Source organism: Centruroides sculpturatus, unplaced genomic scaffold, assembly GCF_000671375.1.
Source record: "Centruroides sculpturatus isolate CEXI.00-Female unplaced genomic scaffold, Cexi_2.0 scaffold547, whole genome shotgun sequence".
NCBI lineage: Eukaryota > Metazoa > Arthropoda > Arachnida > Scorpiones > Buthidae > Centruroides > Centruroides sculpturatus.
In genome coordinates this window covers 177014-196531 of record NW_019384676.1, presented here as the reverse complement: position 1 = coordinate 196531, position 19518 = coordinate 177014, and the positions used below count along the sequence as shown (strand labels likewise).

At 30.6% G+C, this 19518-nt stretch overlaps 2 protein-coding genes across 4 annotated transcripts in view; one reads left to right on the top strand and one right to left on the bottom strand.

The window, feature by feature from the left end:
• LOC111626869 overlaps positions 1-18747 on the bottom strand; it is a 58651-nt gene extending 39904 nt beyond the window's left edge. The window contains exons 1-2 of the mRNA XM_023370392.1: positions 18672-18747; positions 7405-7522 (exon numbers count right to left, since the gene is read on the bottom strand). The gene's annotated coding sequence lies outside the window, so the exon portion shown is untranslated. The remainder of the gene's footprint in view (positions 1-7404; positions 7523-18671) is intronic.
• LOC111626842 (putative ferric-chelate reductase 1 homolog) lies at positions 5017-18726 on the top strand. Of its 3 annotated transcripts, none has more exons than XM_023370360.1 (16): positions 5017-5503; positions 7792-8277; positions 8369-8511; positions 8582-8673; positions 8750-8840; positions 9043-9246; positions 10321-10425; positions 12102-12264; positions 12338-12439; positions 12514-12629; positions 14661-14747; positions 14819-14878; positions 14951-15050; positions 15126-15266; positions 15337-15404; positions 17049-18725. In XM_023370360.1, the coding sequence occupies exons 2-16, from the start codon at positions 8094-8096 to the stop codon at positions 17139-17141; spliced, it is 1749 nt and encodes a 582-aa protein (XP_023226128.1). In that variant the 5' UTR covers positions 5017-5503; positions 7792-8093; the 3' UTR covers positions 17142-18725. The 3 variants fall into 3 exon arrangements, with proteins under 3 accessions (XP_023226128.1, XP_023226127.1, XP_023226129.1); XM_023370359.1 differs by having other exon boundaries at positions 5018-5666; positions 8091-8277; positions 17049-18724; XM_023370361.1 differs by having other exon boundaries at positions 5258-5503; positions 8091-8277; positions 17049-18726.
• Positions 18748-19518: the final 771 nt, after the last annotated feature.

Genomic DNA, 19518 nt, shown 5'->3' with positions numbered 1-19518 from the left:
TTGCCGATCTTGCCCCTATACCCGGGGCAACTTCGTCAATTTCTCTCTTCTTGTAAAGTTGTAATTATTTTAATTATTTTTATTTCCAAACTGATTTTAACCAGTTCTATAGTAAGGTAACATTCCAATAGACAATATGCAAAGCTTTTTTTTTTCAGTTTACAGCAGTATTTATTACACAAAATTTAAGTAAAGCTTAACATGCCGATCTTGCCCCGATCTCCCCTAATATATAGGCCTATATATATATATAAAGAGAGAGAAAGAGAAAGTGAAAGAGATATGAATATGTGTATGACTATATACTGTGTATATAGTCATACACATTATTTTGAACCAAATTTCTAAGAAATTAGAAAATTACGATAATAAAATTAAAAAAAAAATAAATTTAAAACGTGAAAATTGATTTGTATAATGGAAAGTTTTCTAAATATTTTTAAAAAAATATAATTAATTACTTACGTTTGTTAATACTTTACATAATTACATTCATGTTTACGGATAATCGACGTTTTACTTAATTAAAATCGTAAAACATCGTTTAGGCTTAATTAACCATGCGCTAAGTCGAACTGTTACAACTAATAGAGTGTTTGTAACATTTAATGTCCGGTTTATCAATGTTCTGTTTAATTAAATGTTTAAATTAGAGAGAAAAAAATTGATCGAATTTAATATAAAAACTTATTTTTCAAGTTATATATATATATATATAAATGCGCGATAAGTTTACCGAATCGGCCTTTTTTATCAATGAAATTATAAATTTAAAAATGGAAGATCACAACTTTCAGTAATGTGATCTAAGCTCATTATATATTTAATTTATTTATTTCTTTATCTTAAATTTGAAGAGAAATTAGCTTTAAATTACTATCAAATACGAGCCGTGCTAAATAAATAAATATATATAATTTTATAGTTTAATTTAATTTTATACATATAAAACTTTTTATTTTATTTAGGAGACATTTTAATCTTTAATATATCACACAGTAAGTTAGTTAATAGCCTAACTTAGTTCCCGATCCAGAGAAAAGGACTATAATGGGAGTTCCCGACTCTGAAGTCATCTCTCATATATATGATCGTGCACGTATTTGTAAAGCGATCTAGTATTGGACAGGTTCCATTATTTAATCCCAGACGCGACGAAGTTTTTACGTGAGTGGCAATAAAGCTTTCTGCTGTTTTTTTTTTCTTTCCTATTCCTCTAAAGCTCACAAATGTAACAGGATACCGTCTAAAGGAGAGAAGTATCCAAGTATTTTAACTCGGTTCTCGTATAAAGCGAACTCTCACGGGGATACGAGTTTAAATTTCGCGTTTTTTTTTTTTATGTAGCTTTTCTTGAAGAAACAAAACGAATTCGTTTACATCTAGTTCAACGATTAAACGTGTATTAAACTCAATATTTACTTCATAGAAAATTATTTACCGAAATTCGATAAAGAAAAATTGGATCAGCGAAACAATCTACTGTATTGTCCTATTTTTGTCGTTGGTCAATGTAATCAGTTGTTCGGAGCGACAGGTTTTTTTTTTTTTTTTTTCTCTTTACTAGGTTTGTTTTATTCGTTTTTCTTCGACTGGTGATTGTTGGCCAGTTGCTTTCCCTAGAAATCCCTTGGATATTGACCCGAGTTGCCAAGACAACAAGGATATACAGCGAGAAATCCAACCAACGTTCACACTAATAAATAGTTACAGCAAAGTGACTATTGGTTTCACGGTATAAAGAAAAAANTCGAGAATTTACTATAAAATTAAATAATGTTTTAAAGGAAACTAAGAACCGAAAAACCAATTTTTTAAATAAAAATTTTCCCTATTATTAGGGAAATATTCAAATTTAGGGAAAAAATTAAATTCAGCAAATTCATTTACATATTTAATCTCGTATACACCTTACAACAAAATAACACCCCCAGAAAACAGTACTAATTCGAAAAAGTTCCGCATAACAAACACATTTCCCTCGCAATACTGAAATATCCCTGCCCAGAAATATTTCAAGGATATTTCCCTGGGAGAAGGTATTTTTTTTAAATATATATATATATATATATATTTGATCAGAAAAAATCGATGGCGATAGAAAAACTTCTTGTTATAACTATTTTCCCCCGATTGTGTGAACGACAGGCGTTAAACTGGGTGAAGTTTTTTATTTGTATTACCGAATCGATTCCTCGATTTTGTAACGTATTCGCCTGGGGGAAATGACATTTTGGCAAGCATGACGCAAACAAACCAGGCAAAATGCCAAGTGAAACAATGAAGAGCTGGAAGATGCCTTTTAGTTTATATTTAACTACACTAGCCAAGAGTATTATTGAATGAGAATTCTTCCTGTAGAAAAGAAGATAAATAAAGGTTGTTGTCTCGCATCATCATCATCTTCTAGACAAACTTTAACAGTACAGGAAGCCGTTAAGGATCGACATTAAACCCACTCCCCACATTTTCCAAACTAAAGTTAGTAGATATATTGAAGTTAGTGATGCAATATTCAACATCCTCTTCATCCTCCTAATGTTTTTTCCTACTTTATATCGAGATAAGATTAAATAAAATGGCGTATAAATAAAGATTGAAGAGAACGAAAATATCCTCCTGATGTACTACAACGGCGCTGGATTGATATCGATTATTCCGTGTTGGAATATACTGATATTTCCATGTTTTCCTGACTTGTTTTCGAAGGACAAGCTCTGTAATTTATTTTTCTAGTGTGCAATTTCAGCTTCGCTAGTAATATGATGGCTTATAACTACAGAGTTTTATTTACTACTTATTGTTAGTATACTAGATTCTCTTAAGGCACTAGATTTACTATATGATAAGGCATGTTATATAGGGGGATGGTTATTTGATAGAGCGTATCATTATATCAAATAATAAATAAAAGATAAGTTGGAAATTTAATAAACAAGATAGCGAAAAATAATTTATCTAAATTGTTTATCAGCATCTGGCCCAGATAGAAAGGGACAGAAAGAGTATTTTGACAGACAAACCCAAAATTTTGGCTTATATATAATAACTAAGCATGATAGGAAGGGAAGAAATACAGGGATGCTAATATAAATGGCTATAGAATGTTAATAGAATAGCAGAAAATAATTATCTAAAGTTGCTATTTTGTGTCATTGTGTCAACCTGAAGGTAGGCAAGATCGAGGAAGACTACGAAGATTACAGAGAGAGCGAGAGCACTTGAGTTTGAAGAGACAGGACTAGAATGGATCTAATTTCATACACGTTAATGACGATGACGTCTTTGACTTCCGGATAGAGAGGATGTAGTTCGCATTTGTGATTGACCCGAGCCATGTCACCTCTCTGACACTATTTGTGTTAATTATAAACAGTAAAATTGTGTTTGGTCGTATGGTAGCTTACACATGCACTAAAATTATATCTTAGTCATAGCTTCTTGTACACTCATATGTATTAAATTACATGCTTAACCATAGTCTTCTATGTATAGGCCTAAATACTAACAAAGAATGCTCAGTGTTGCTCGGGAACTCAAGGAGAGTGATGAATTGTGCTCGTTATAAGTTAGAGTATTTTTCTCGCAGGGTAAAGGATAGTAGTATGCAAAATTTGATGAAAATCACGCAAAGGATTTGGCAATTTGTGGAGGATGAAATCAGGGAAAGCGGATTTTTTTTGGCAGTCCATGTTCCCCAAAAAATAGCTACGCGGAATTTTCTCCAGATCAGTCAAAGAATCTGGGAGTATGTAGGGAGGATAAATTCAGCAGGAAGGGGTGAGGGGTCCTTGAAACGTGGGCTATATATTTCGTGATAATCTTGACTTTCTTTTAGACATTTTATCATCGATAAGGCTCACTCGCATATGCGTACATCTGAAAACTAATCGAAAGAAATCAATTTACGTATGTAGGTAGACTATCTCATAACATAAGACTAATTCTTATTTTTAAATAATGGTACGATAGGATTAATTAATACTAAAACAACGAGCACACAAAAAATACGATAGGCTTATGCATAAAAGCTTAGTTTCATCTATATATACTGCATATAACAGATTACGGTTAAGCATGTAAGGGAATTAAATTCGTTCCTTACAGCTGTATCTGATAACATAAGAGTATTACTAGAAAGGAACGGCCAAGACAATATAAACAAAGCATATACACGACTGCCCGAATCAAAACTGAAACCGAAAGATGATAAATTTAAAAAAGCCCACCAGGTGGCGAAGGGAATTGACCTTGAACAGGCAGACAAACGACGACACCACGAACCAAGAGTTCTCGTGTCCTTTTCGTTTTTAATATGATACCAACATATAGCCCATGTTCACCCGGAAAGAGTGAGCTTTCCAATAGCGAAATAATTTTAAAAAAATGGCTTCGGTATATTTGAGAATACCTCTAGCAAACAGACAAACATTCTCACTTTATGTAGTAAACTTACTGTAGATTCTCTAAACTCACGCTTGATAACACACAAATACTCACGCCAAAATACTGTATTCATTGTTTCTTGTACACATTCATTAAATTTATGCATGGTTACATTATAGTTCGTAATATAAATCTATACACTTAACTTTGTGTAGTCAGAGCTTCCTGTATAGGCTATATATATTTAAATATACTGTACACACATACAAAGGCGAATTGAGGAGGTATGCAGGGTATAGTCGCATACACATATATGTGCATACAGATTACAGGCTGACGCACAAGTAGGTAGTGAATTATAGTTTAGTTATAGGAAAAAATTTTAGATTGTTACGATATTGATCAATTTATGGAACGGCATTTTATTAGTATTTTTAATGCGTACCCTTTCATAAAAAAGTAAACAACAGGCAGTAAAAATGTGCCGAGAACTTGTAAAAGTTTGAAATATCGTTTATTACTTGTCAATGTTAGCGTAATAAACTATTTAACAGAAGCACACTTTCACAGTTTAAACTTTTTATATCAATTTATTCAGCAAGACGTTCGAGTTTGCTGTTAGACAGCGGGATCGTGATTAAAAAATCGACTTTTCCATTGGAGGTAGCCCCAAAATAAGAACGTGACAGAGTATTTAGTGATACAAGACAACCGACGATAGTTTAAACAGCTGATTTTCTTGTGTTTTCAAGCCACAGTGTGGCCTGTTCACGTGTACACCACTTCACGAATACAACCTAATCGTGTTGTCAGTATGACCTAAATCGGCCCAGACGTCGATTGTCAGCTGCAATTACGTAACTGGAGATAATTTATTTATTGTGTTCTGGCATTCTGTATTTCCAGGAAAGAAAGAAAGAAGAGAATTTTTAAACTAAACACCGCAAACTTTGAATTTATCTTGCGTAAGGTGTGTTTATCGAACGTTTCTAGCGTGTGTGTGTGTTTCATTTCTAACACAAGCACCAGATGGCATCACTACTGTAGCGTAGAGTTAAGTTTTCAACAGGTGAATGACATAACCGACCAGGTAAAAACTAAGAAAAGGTGGGCTCAGGTGAGTTGTGTATTCTTTGTGAGTTGGAAGCAATTTTATTACACTAAAGCACTGTATATAAAAAATTAATACGTACAACACGCGAAACCGATACAAAGCAAAGAGCTGTTGTGTATGTCGACATTATAGAAGATTGATAAAAGGAGTAAACAAGGCGAACAAGGTAAGCAACTCTACTTACAAAAACAGCTCTGCTGTTAGCGAAAAGGTAATTTCTGTAGTATATAAGATGAATTTAAGCGTAAAAGCTTCGTATATACTATATTAATACTTCCTCATTCCTATAGTTATATTTAAGAATGGCCTCTTGTTAAAGGGATTGCTTCGGGATATTGATTAATTAACGAATCCTGTAGTGTAGGGGCTTCTAGTTTATGAAATACCCCCTATTAGGAGGGCTTCTAGTAAGATATTTAGAGTTTCGTTTGCACGTTTAAGTGAAAAATAATCAACCTTGAGCGCTGTTAACGAATATATGCGGAGAGAATTTAACAAAGCTGTTATGTAGTGGGTGTGATCTATTAATACTTTCTTTTAAAAAATAGGCCGAAATAGCAATACTTTCACCCTTCACACTATCATATACCGAAGCGATTACAATTGGGACAGGTGATAATAAACAGGGCAGCTTTGTCTTTAAAAGGTTTTAGGTTAATAGCGCGTGTGGTTTCTTAAAAACTTTCCATTAAAACCAATGGAACCTGCATAAAACGAGGCGATACTTGGCGCCATTCCACAATTTATATATATATATAACTCCACCCAAATTTTTTGACATTTAAACGCTCGCTTGCGTGCATATTACGTGTCGGTATATTTTATGAATCGGACGTAATGGATAATTAAATTATGAGAAAATATGCACTCGTGTCTACAATGCCAACACGCAGGATTTACTGATGCGGATAAACTGCATTGTAATTAAAAAACTATGAAGATTGACAACCTAACGTTCTATTGCTTTTACTTTTTCGCTGTATCTCGACCTTTTTTATGCTCTAAATAGTACGTAACGACCTCGATAGTTCCCCAGCTTTGACAAGAGGAACCACATATTTAACACAAGTAACAATTGCGTTTGTATTAACGGAAGAATAACAAGATAATAACTGTTTAATTATCTAAAAAGTGACACTATTCTTGAGATTTCCAGTCTAAAACTGAACTGTCTTAGCGATTTCGAGCCTAAAACTGACACAATTTTTCAGATTTCGAGCCTAAAACTTGACGATATCGTGAAAAAAAACTGGCCATATCTTGGAGATTTTGAGTGAAAAGAGAAACAAGATTATCCAAGTTGGATGTAATTAAGTTAATCTGTAGTTTCTACTTCAAAATCGCCAACTTGTTGGCGACTGAATCTGATATTTTTAATCTTGTTTGACTAGTTGTATATGCCTTAAGCTAAATTCCTTAGCAATAATAAGACTACCGCTTATTTTCTTTGGCTTTTTTTCTCTAATAAGACATACAAGTTTTTACTTATAAACTATAAAAAGAACCTTATAGCTCTTACACTCCGAAAACTGAATCAGCATCACTAGCAAAAATATTGCGTGGGGGAGACTAAATCAATTTTAAAAATCTACCCCATCAAATCTAAATTTAGTTAGCTTTACCTACATTAAAGCAATTTTGTTAAAAAAATTTAAGTAAGTTTATTAAGTAAAATTTTATCTGATATTTAATGTACCATAAATGTTATCCTGATACAAACCAGTGTAACAGGTTTATCAATGATGATGCAGGAAGGACAGAATGCAATTATTTCTGCCAGATGTATTTAATAAATTTATATTAAAAATGTTTAATAGTTTATAAATAGAAAAATGGGAATTTATAATATAACCTTGTTCTGTAATTTTTACAAAAATCAATATAAACAAGTTTGGCCCACTCACCGGAAAAGAAAAATGCCTTTTTTTAGGTTATTATTTCCTTGATACCTTAGGTCGACAGGTAAAATTTCTATATTACTTCCTCGTTTGTCAATCACACATTGACATTTTCAATTATTACCTTAAGAAAAAAAAAAAGATAAAAAAATTTAATAAATTATTAAATATTTTCTATACCTTTCTCTTAATTAATTATTTAAAAATATTAAATTAATTATAGTTATATTATTGATTTATGACATAGTATTTGTCAATAATGTATCTATACTTAAAATATTGTAATTATTATTTTGTAACTTCAATAAAAAACATTTTATGATCAATATTTTAGAATTTAAATATATGACACAGATTTGCAACCTTGAAAACTGTCCTTGTTTTCGTATACAGTGTATGAAATTTTGCATATTTGATCAGAGAAATCTCCGTCTTCCGGTTGCGGATTAGAAATTCCATTTGTCAAGGTGTTGGATTCGACTAACAATTAGGAATAATTATTGAAATTGCATCATCTCTCTTTGGAGTTCCACAAAAATGCCGCATGAAGCGTGCCTTATTTCTCCTCGAGTGATTGAATTCAGTTTGCCGTCTTCCTGAAATAACAGGAAGCGAAAAATTTGCATTTCTGAAATTCTTTTACTGAACCGTATAACAATTACATATTTAATAGTTATTAATTTGTCCCTTAGGTAATGATTGTGTGGAGGTATTTACTCATAATGTGTGCAGCTTTTGCTGCGTGTAGGTGTTTTGACACCGGTGCACCCATTAAAGCCTGTCAAGATATGATTCTGAATCATAAAGTAAAAGCGCAGAAGTCAAAATCTCCGTATCTTCTGACCGTTATGCCGATGAGAAATAAAATTTCCTTTCTAGGTAAATTTCACTCCGAAATTTAACTATAATGACATAAACTTTCTATATGTAGAGATGAGAAAGAGTAATTGAGTTTTAAAAAAATATTTAGTGAAATTAAATCATCTTGACGGTAAAGAATTTCAAGGATTTTTCCTTCAGGCTCGACTGAATAGCAATAAAAATCAAATAATCAACGGAACCTTCACTAGCAGTGGAATAAGCCAAACAAGAAACTGTTTCAATAAGAAAGATGTAGGTATTTTACTTTTCAATAAATAAAATTAACTGTCTATAAATATTTATACTTTCTAACTTTAAACAGAATGCTCTTACGCATATCAATAAAGATGGTAAAACTGTTGTTACAACCGAATGGACACCGCCACCAGATTTCGAAGGTGAAATTATATTCAGGTAAGAGAAATATATATCAAAATATGTAAAATAAAGCACTAAATAAAGATTCTTACACTCAAATTATTAATTACAGAGCTACAGTGGCTAAAAATATTAGCACGTACTGGACTGGTATAGAATCAGGAGTTATAAAAGTAACAAAGTCAACATCAAATCTCTTGAGAGTATGTAATATCGAGTCTTATTTTTATCTTATAATAGTGCTATACTCTATCAATGATGCATATTCAATAGAATTTCTTGTAGCTGTTGCATGATAAGAGATAAAAAGTAGATCAGATATACAACATCATAAAAAAATTTCTACCTACAAAGATATAATAAAAAATTTGCAATTGATTGTTTGCTTATTGTTTATCTAAACAGGCAAAACGGCAAGTACACTCTTATAACGAATGCGATCAACGCAGAGGATGTTTTGGCCTTCCTAATGATTGTATAAAGAAGTCTGATTGCACCATGTTTTTGTCCTACTATTCTGATAAAAATTCAATTATTTTTGAATTGGTGGGTGCATTGGGAACTTCTACAGGATGGATTGCGGTAGGGCTGTCTGAAGATTCAAAAATGGTAATTATTTTAAAATTTACATTAAGTGATAGTAAAAATAAATCATATAAGTCAAACAGAGATGCATAATAATTAAATAAAAACCTTAATCTAGCAATCAAAGTGAAAATGAGTTGACTTGTATAATGATTTTTTAACTCATTATGTAGGTTAACTCAAGCATAAAAGAATACATGCAAATGCAAGAATGAATTTTAAGATTTAATTTACACTTTCTGAATATTCAACGATGCAGTAAAATCTTTAAATATTGAATATTAAAAGCAAGCTTCACTATTAATTATAATAATTTAATGAAGTTAGTATTGTTTCATCTATTTAAGCAATGGTTATCAGTTCCTGAACACATCAGGTCTTGTTAAATCATTGTAAGTTGAGCAGCATGAGACCAGATAGGGCCCAAAACTTCTCTACTTACTCCATTCAGTATTCCAAACTTTCAGTATTTCTGTTCTCAGTACCCTTACATTCAGTATTGCATAAAGTACTGTGAGCACATAGTACTTTATACAGTACTGGGTGTAAGAGTATGGCTATTGTTTACTCCCCATTCAAGAGCAGAGTTGACATATGCTAAATCAGATTATTCCTTGTACAGATAACAGAAGTCACAATCCAGTGTTATGCACAAATAACAACCCAAAGAAAAAGAATGTTTTATTGGGCTGCAATTTGAAAAATTGTAGACCTATAAATTCACACTGTCATCTGTCGTTCCTTAATCTCAAGAAGGGAGTTAGATAGATGAAAGCCGAGACCAGATATGGAAAGATTAGGGGCAGGAGGCCCCAAGTAACTATATACGAACTTCCGGTTCAAACCATAAATCACATTATTTCAACCCAAAAATTTTCCCTCTAAAGAAGTTAGATAGATGACTGGCATGACTCTATTGCTAATGGAAGAGTATGATGTACAGGGGCAAGACACTACTAATTTGAGATGGAGAGCATATATTTTAAATTAAAAAATTGTCAAAAATGATTAATAATAGCAGCCTGTCATTGTGATGATATAACAATAAATATGTTGCTTATTTACTTATAAATTACAATTTTAAATTCAAATCATTAGGGCAGCGACAGCGTGACCGAATGCATCTACTCTGGACAAAATATTACCATTCAACAGAGTTGGAACGTTCCAAATCCGGAGAAAAGTAACGAACTGCTCCGAAACGTAAGTGACAAATAATTTTATTTATTTAACTTTACTAATCATTATTTATTAGACGTCTGAAGAAAATTCTTTCATCTTTAATTCTTTACAAATTAATTGGATTAATTATTGTCGGCCGCATCAATTATTTTTAGCACTCTTGGTTCTTGAAACAAAAGAAAAGGAAGGGAAAAAAAAAATCTTGTTAAGCAAAGAAGGAATAAGTAATTCATTTATTTTTAAGTGCAAATCAATAAGTTATTCAAGGAACAAAACAAATAATTAAGATTCTTGCTTTCAAAGATCTGTAAAATTAAATGAATTTAATGGCAAAAACATTTTTTAAAAAAATGCCTAAAAAATCACCTTAAGTAAAAAGTTTTTCTGCCGATGTCTTTTATTTAATCGCTTCCTTTTGCTAGTGATGTAATTTGTTGCCCAACAGAACAGCATATTTATTTAACTATATTAATTTAAACTGACTTAAATTGATTTCATTAAGCTCACTTATTCATCGCTCCTGCTTATTCTTTAAGGGATATAAAACAGCTTAATGATATTAAATGGTTACTTGAATAGCTTCCAAGATAACGTTAAATTTTCACACTGGTTGGAGGTGGAATTACGCCGAAAGTTGGCACAAATAATTCAAAACAGAATGTAAAAGTTATGGATTCACTGAGGTTAAAATAAATTTAAAGGTTAAATAAATATAACTTTTTATAAATAATTTAGAAATGTCTGAATGAAACTTGGAACCACAACTCTGCGTAATGAATGCATGCGACTAATAAGCATCATTGTGTAGAAATATAACGAATCTCAAGAGTTTTAAAATCTGTCAAGGTGAAGGTCAGGACTGTCAAGAGGGGAAGCTGGGATTTTTTCTCTAAAAAATATTCCCAGCTTCCCCCTTTGAGAGTCCTGACCAAACTAGAGACCCCTAAGAGAAAACTTAGGGATCTGTAGTTGTTCCCAATAGTTTAAAACTGGTATTTATTAATAAAAGAAAGCACTCTATACATTTCATTCATTCAAGAAAAAAAAGGTAGAAGGGGCTCACTATACTCCTGGCCATGTATTAACAGCCTGCTGAGTGTATATACTTTTACACTGGACTGTTTTACATTAAAAATTAACTGGACAAGCATAGTAATATATCTTATTGTTCTAACGAACTGCTGTCAACTGCACTCCTAAAAGTTGTAATTTTCCTCTTTCTCTCTTTTGCTTTCATTACATAAACAATAGAGAGGGTGAGAGACCTGAAAAAGTTTAATTTTGTATGCAATGAAGTATGAATTACATGATCAGTTACACAGACAATATATAAACTTTATTGTTATTTGCAATCAAGTATTGTTAGTTATTGGAGAAGTATACAATAAAAGTGTATCCTCGTATAACTAGAAACTAAATTTACAAATATTAATTATATATTTTAATGCTTTTCTCTTTGAAAGGAGTTTCCTTACTGTAAATCAATGGGGATATTCTTGGTGATAGGAATCTTTATTCTTAAATATTCTATAAAGCATGCTACTAATTTTGGCTTTGGAATAACTAGTTTCCGAGGTATGATAACTTTATTTATAAACTTTCTAAAATATCTTCTTATAATTCGTGTTAAAATAATTACTAGTTTTGCTGATAATAGTAAAATATTTTTGAGTTATTTTATAAAAAATCTTTTACAGCCCAAAGAAAACATAATTGAAGAATATGGATATTATGAGAACGGGGTGTTGACTTGTAAATGGAAGCATAGCTTTTCTATGAGAGTAAAAGATGCTAATTTTGATTTATTAAATAAAAACTATTATTTGTTACTGGCTAAAGGGTCACTAGGAGTAAATAAAGGTACATTATAAGCATAATATTTTAATAATAATATATTTTCATTGATACGAAATTCTTGACTTTTACTTTACAGTTAAAGAAAAGCATACACAACACCTGGCATCAATTAACCCAGTAAATTTAAATACAGTTTCTATTGTACAAGGAAAGTCATCACTTTTAGTCAAGATTCATGGTAATTAATATACAAAAAAAAACTAATTAAAACACTTAAGTTATGTAAATTCTGATGACAATGCTTTTTAATAGGTTCATTTATGGTAGCCACTTGGATCGGTTTGGTAAGCATTGGAATCTTGTTAGCTCGATACTATAAGCAGGTTTGGGAAGGTTCTACGTTATGCAAGTCAAAAATTTGGTTTGCGGTAAGTTTTGTTTCTATATTTGTTTGGCTTCAAATTTCATTATAAATAAGTGATTTACAACTGTTGTCCAATTTAGCATAAGTACAGGCAAAAAGACTACATCACTGAATCAAAATCCATGAAAATCCTGACCTATTCACAGAAATATCTCAATAGGAATGTACAATACTAGAGCTAGACTAAATTTGAATTTAAATTCCTCACAACAATAGAAAATATCACTTATTATGAAGTCATCCTGCTGAGACTTCTAACACTTAAGATAAATTTAAAAACAATTAAGGCTATTTTGTTGGAAAAAAAGAAGAAATTTTCTTTTTAAAACTCTTTACGCCCCATGGGCACTAAGGGGATCTTTTTAACAAGCCCATTACGGGTTTAACCAGGCCCACAGCCAGGTGGTGAGGTTGGGGCCCAACATCTGGATAGACACCTGTGAAAAATTGCTGGCATTTTTTTGACCAGTCTGGATTCAATCCTAGGTCACCTGACTGCTTAACTGCTTGGCCTCCAGCTGTTATAAACAAATTTAATGATTATTATAAGATATATAGTGAAATGTCTATTTAATCTTCTCTCAAGAGATACCAGCAAATTTCATCATAAAAGTAAGGCAAACTTGGAATAGGGGTTTTGGAAAAATGATGTTAATCAATTACAATGAATAAAATTAATAGTTTTCCAGGTTTCTTTGCATTTTTAAGACCTAAATAGAGGTCAGTTTCTTGTAGAAAGTTCTCCTGGGAGGAATCTCCCTCAGTAGATAAAGTAATGTCTTCTATTACTTATCTAATATAAAAATTTAATGGTAACTTCTTTAAATTCATATTATACTATCAACAGATGATGAAAATGAATGAAATGATAAAAACAGCCTCTTTTTTGATCAAACAATAGTGCATCAAGTGAAAAATATGGACACAAAACTCACCCAATACCCTTTTATAGTGTGAATGTTAAATCCAAATTGCATTCAGGTATATAATTAAAAAATTGATGTAAAATCAAGAAATGCTAGAACTTGAAGTCTAAATTCTATTGTTTCTATGGAGCATGGTGAAGTATTTTATGTAATCACTAATTATATTATATAAATAGCTTTATAAATACAGTATTTCAATGTGTAATTATTTATCTGCAAATATAAATGTTGGCATCTCATATCAGTAAATACTGCACCAATGCTTGACTTGCCTCGTCATCGAAGTGTTGCAGACGAGCCAAATTAAGCATTAGTGAAATATTTAATAGCTTGAAAAAATAATTTAAATCGGAATGCAGTTCTAACAATTTAAACATAAATGATTGTAGAAGAAATGCATAAAACTAAGATGTAATAATTTATTAATCGTACGTACACATGCAAGTTACAGATCTGTGCAAAATGATGATTAGAGACGAATGTTTTCAACTATTACAAATTCAAGTCATCATCATTATGCGGCAGTTGAAAACATCTGTTTCCAATGAGAATTTTTCTGAATTTTACGATTTATATACTACCGCACAGTAAATACTTATGAAATTTATAGATCAGTTTAGCAAAAGTACATTTAACAGTGTCTTTTTAAAATATAATTCATAACCAAAACAATTTATATAAGTACTGTAATTTAATTATTGTGTATTTACAGTCAGATTTTACGTTGTGTTTACACTTCAAATAACTCATACAAGAATGCTCTATTTGTATGAGAAATCAAATGCATGAACGATAGCTAGTAGATTTGTTGCCCGTTTATGATATGATTTCTCGTACAAGTTACTCGTACGTGTTAAAGTTACTCTTTTCGCTCTTTCAATACAGCTAAAAAATTCATTTTTATTTATTATTAGTAGAAAATTATAAATATTTTTTATTAAAATCTTTATAATTTATGGAATTTGTCATCATTGTATTTGTATAATTATTTAATATAATAAGTGTTGAGCATATATTTTCTTTAGAATGACAAGGAAAGATTGAAAAATCAGATTCTTAAAGAAATAATTTTCTAAAATGAGTAACTAAAGTCAATAATTTATATTTAGACTCATCGTGCCATAATGCTCCTCAGTGTATCTCTAGTCATAGCAGCATTTGTGGTAATTTTTAAGCATAAAGAAGGATGGAGTGAGGTTAGTAAATATTCTAAAATGTATTTTTTGTTAGTTTTCTACAGTAAATTTGGAAAATTTATTTATCTTAGGTACCAGATAATCCACATCCTATCTTGGGAGTTGTAACTACAGGATTAATAATTGTGCAGGTACGAATTTTTTTTTTCTCTTGGAAAATTGATGCAGGCAGAACATTTCTAAAATAATAATAATAATTATAGATGATCGCCGGTCTCGCTCGACCCAGTCCAAACTCTTCGCAGAGGCCAGTGTTTAATTGGTTACATTGGTTTATTGGAAACTGCACTCAAATTACTGCAGGTAAAATAAGTTCGTCTTGATAAAATTTCACAAATTTACATGAAATTCGTCCTACGAAATATTTTACTTTTTCAGTTATTACCATATTTTTTGCCGTTCCATTAGAAGAAGCTAATCTCGAAGATTATTTTTACTGGATATTGATAGGATTTATCGGATTTCATTTTATATTTCACATCATTATGTTGTTTCATACATGCATTATGGACAGGAAAGGTAAAACTAATTTTAAATTATATATTTAAATACATGAAATATAATTCATCCTTATTTTTTATTTTGATAGATAAAAATGAAATTAAAATGCATCAGCTGGGGCAAAATAGAGAACCAGAAGTTATTAGGGATGCACCGGTAAGATTTATATTTCTATATAATTACACTTACTAAATTAATAACAAACGGCACTAAGGGGCCTACTTATTTCTTTAGTATATTATTATTAATTTTTTTTAAAATTACTTTCTCTATATAGTAAGAGTGAAATCCTTCGTTTTTAACAGCAAAATTAAAATTATTTTTTTAATTCCGAGAAGTAAATTATTCATATTGAAAAATTTTCTTTGAATGTGGTAACATTGATGGGAGGTAATCTTTTAAAGATGGCAGCACTGTATATATCAAATGAATACAAAAAATGCCACAGTTTCGACTAAAATGTGTGTAATTCAACTCCGAAGCATAATGTGCGCTTGCCTCTTAAAGCCAAGAAAGTCTGCCACTTGACTATGAAAGTTGTTCCTCCGCAATAGTGTGATTATTATGTGGAGTGTTTGCAACTCATTAGATAACTCATTGAATAATATCAATCTGTTTGATAGGCATAGCTGCTGTGTTTGTAGCAATATTTTATCTAAAACTTCTGAATTCATTGATTAATTAGTTTTTTAGAAGCATCACAATAACCAAAAAAAAAAAAGAAACAATTTGGATAACAATATCTTAAATGAAAATTCATAATGTTGAATTGAAAGTATCCTAAGATTGACCAGATCTCATGCCTGCAACATAAGGATATATGTCCAGGAGCTTTGAACAATCACAACTGTGTTGACATTTGACTTGAGATATAGATTTTGTAAGACAGAACTCTTCTAAGTGTGAGCCATCACAGAAAATCAATGTCAAATACATCTCAAAACAGATCTTTCTTGAACCAACCACTACAATTAGATTTTATTATGTAATATTATAATTGAACAGATATTTAAACTATAATATTGAATTTTTAATACTTATAATGCTTATAATTAGACATTCGTACTATTGAGTTCTTCAGAAAGAGTCTTTTTCATGTATGAATATACTTGCTTAAAATATTCTTGAAGCAATAGAAGCTTGCTAGCTGTGCTTACTATGTAGTGCCACTTCTGCCATTAGGGGAGGATCAGAAATAGATTATGCGCAGCGACATAACTACAGTGATGCAAAGTGGTTTGGCTGAGCCTCAATACATCAAGTAAAAAAGCTTGCACCCATTCTGGGTCTATTAATTTTTTTCACTCAAGAGCTAAAGGCTTTTTTTACACTTGACATTATAGAAAAAAATGACATCATTGGACTTAAATTTATATTAGATGTTTACCTATGTCAATATAGTATATAGTTAATGTTTTTAATTATATATAGTAATTGACGAATCCCTTATTTGTATACTAATTTAGCACATTGTTATTACACAAATATAGACATTGTATAATCCAATCTTTAAGATTAACACCAAATAAATTCAGGATTATATCAGGCTATATTAATACTACTATTAATAATTAGATGTAAAGTAATTTGGTGTTAGGTGCCTGATGGAACCTAATGCCTATTTCTAGGACAAATTACTTAACATTTAATTATTAATATAAGCATTTATATAGCCCAATATAATCCAGCAATCGTTTAGCATTAAGCATATTGTTTTTGTAGAAAACTGATTAAAAACATTTCAGTTTAATTAGAATATAGTATAAAAAAATATAATTTAATTATCCTTTTCTTTGCTAGGGTGGAGGATTTCGAAGATTTATGCTCGGAATATACATAACAGTGACCGGTTCAGTGGTTGCAGCATTAGTATTGATAATATGTCTGAACTGACATCACTAACTTCGGAGAAATTAAACCATAGTACCTGTTGCCATTTCATTGTGTATACTGCATAAATACGTAGAAATTAATATTTAATTATAATCATTGCACAAGCAGAACTTTTTTGATACCTTTAAATTATGTTATATATATATTTTTTTTTAAATGCTCAAACAGTAAGTAATATAACTTGTATTTTATCTGCGTCAATAACAAAAAATCACTACCTCAACTTCTCTAAATTTTAATACATATAATAGCTTAATCCAAGTACGCACGTACCAATAAACCTGAACATGTGGATAACAGAAATGTAATTTTTTTTTCATCCACCTGTTCAGGTATACCAGTACACGTGTACTTGGCATTAGTAATTCCCAATTGAAGATACAATTTTTATTTCTAGATTCGATTCTAAGTTAGATTTTGCACGTCTTATCATAGACTAAATCTGTATAATAGCAATTCTGAATTAATCACTCTCTTTAAATAAAGAAAGACAATTTTTATTGATCAATTTTCTTTTAGCTCTGTGGCATTAATTGGAAAAGAAACTTTCTAGGTTAAATGATTTGCTCCCTCAGGAGCTCCATTTACTATAATGTGGTCATTTTTGTTTTTTTTTCTGTGAAGAAATCTTAAATTTTCTAGTGCCACAAACTACATGACTAAACAAAAGAGGGAGAATGTATCAAATTTTGTCCTGGATTTTGCCAAAATTTGAAACTTTCTTACAAAAAAAAAAAAGCAGTCAAATTAACTGTTAAAGCTGTATTTTATCCATTTTATGAGTGCATTTAATTTTCAATGATGTAAAGTTTTATGAATCTGTTATAAAACCAAATTAAATGTGCCAAAAATAGCTGCAGCATAAATTTATAGGATATTACTTAAAAAAAAAAAAGAAACAAAGTCAAATCCCAAATCTTTTTGATGGCGAGCAAAAGACAAGTCAGCTTCTGGGACAGTTATACTCTAGAGATCGGGATGTGATCCCGAACTAACCCATCTCCACCAGCGTCTCCCAAGGGAAGTGCAATCTCATGGATGCCTTGGGGTAAATGACAATTCCCAGTAGAGGAAAAACACAAGAAAAATTAAATTCACCTTTATGTTGGGAAATGCTTTTTCTTAATGCATTCAAATGGATATTTTCCCTCAGGCTATATTTAAGAAATATTATGTAATCATCGTTTTCTCATATGGTTATGTAAAAATCATTGTGTGTATTTGTAACATTTAAAGGGAAGTCATAATAAAATTCATCTGTTTAATTTGTGTAAATCTTGTTTAAAAGTTCTTTACAGGTTAGGGTCGGTGCGAATGTCTACGTAAATTTGACGTCATTCTTTACCGTTTCTCATTATAAAACTTAAGTAATGACGTCAAATTGACGTCAGAAAGTGCACTAGCCCAATCAGTCGAAGTCCCCGAGTTTCTTCGTAGTTGATATTTTTATTGATTTATAGCACTGTCAATTCAAATTTGAATCGCAGATTGATAAATAAGTAGTATTTAATACATAGAATAAACACAAACCCGTTTCTTTCGTTAAAAAAAAACCTTAAAAACTTCGTTTCTCTTCGTAAACTTCGTAGTTTAAGATAACTGCGCAATTAAAATAACAAACAACAACGCCTCCTGGAAATTACAAACATTAAAAAAAAATAATAATAATAAAATTAAAAAAAAAATAAATTTAAAACGTGAAAATTGATTTGTATAATGGAAAGTTTTCTAAATATTTTTAAAAAAATATAATTAATTACTTACGTTTGTTAATACTTTACATAATTACATTCATGTTTACGGATAATCGACGTTTTACTTAATTAAAATCGTAAAACATCGTTTAGGCTTAATTAACCATGCGCTAAGTCGAACTGTTACAACTAATAGAGTGTTTGTAACATTTAATGTCCGGTTTATCAATGTTCTGTTTAATTAAATGTTTAAATTAGAGAGAAAAAAATTGATCGAATTTAATATAAAAACTTATTTTTCAAGTTATATATATATATATATAAATGCGCGATAAGTTTACCGAATCGGCCTTTTTTATCAATGAAATTATAAATTTAAAAATGGAAGATCACAACTTTCAGTAATGTGATCTAAGCTCATTATATATTTAATTTATTTATTTCTTTATCTTAAATTTGAAGAGAAATTAGCTTTAAATTACTATCAAATACGAGCCGTGCTAAATAAATATATATATATAATTTTATAGTTTAATTTAATTTTATACATATAAAACTTTTTATTTTATTTAGGAGACATTTTAATCTTTAATATATCACACAGTAAGTTAGTTAATAGCCTAACTTAGTTCCCGATCCAGAGAAAAGGACTATAATGGGAGTTCCCGACTCTGAAGTCATCT

Excerpts from the sequence above, each read along its gene's own strand:
- LOC111626842 (XM_023370361.1), top strand. The coding sequence starts at position 8,094 with ATGATTGTGTGGAGGTATTTACTCATAATGTGTGCAGCTTTTGCTGCG. Across the intron at positions 15,267-15,336 it reads ATGCATTATGGACAGGAAAG|ATAAAAATGAAATTAAAATG; the intron begins GTAAAACTAATT and ends TTATTTTGATAG. Across the intron at positions 15,405-17,048 it reads AAGTTATTAGGGATGCACCG|GGTGGAGGATTTCGAAGATT; the intron begins GTAAGATTTATA and ends TTTCTTTGCTAG.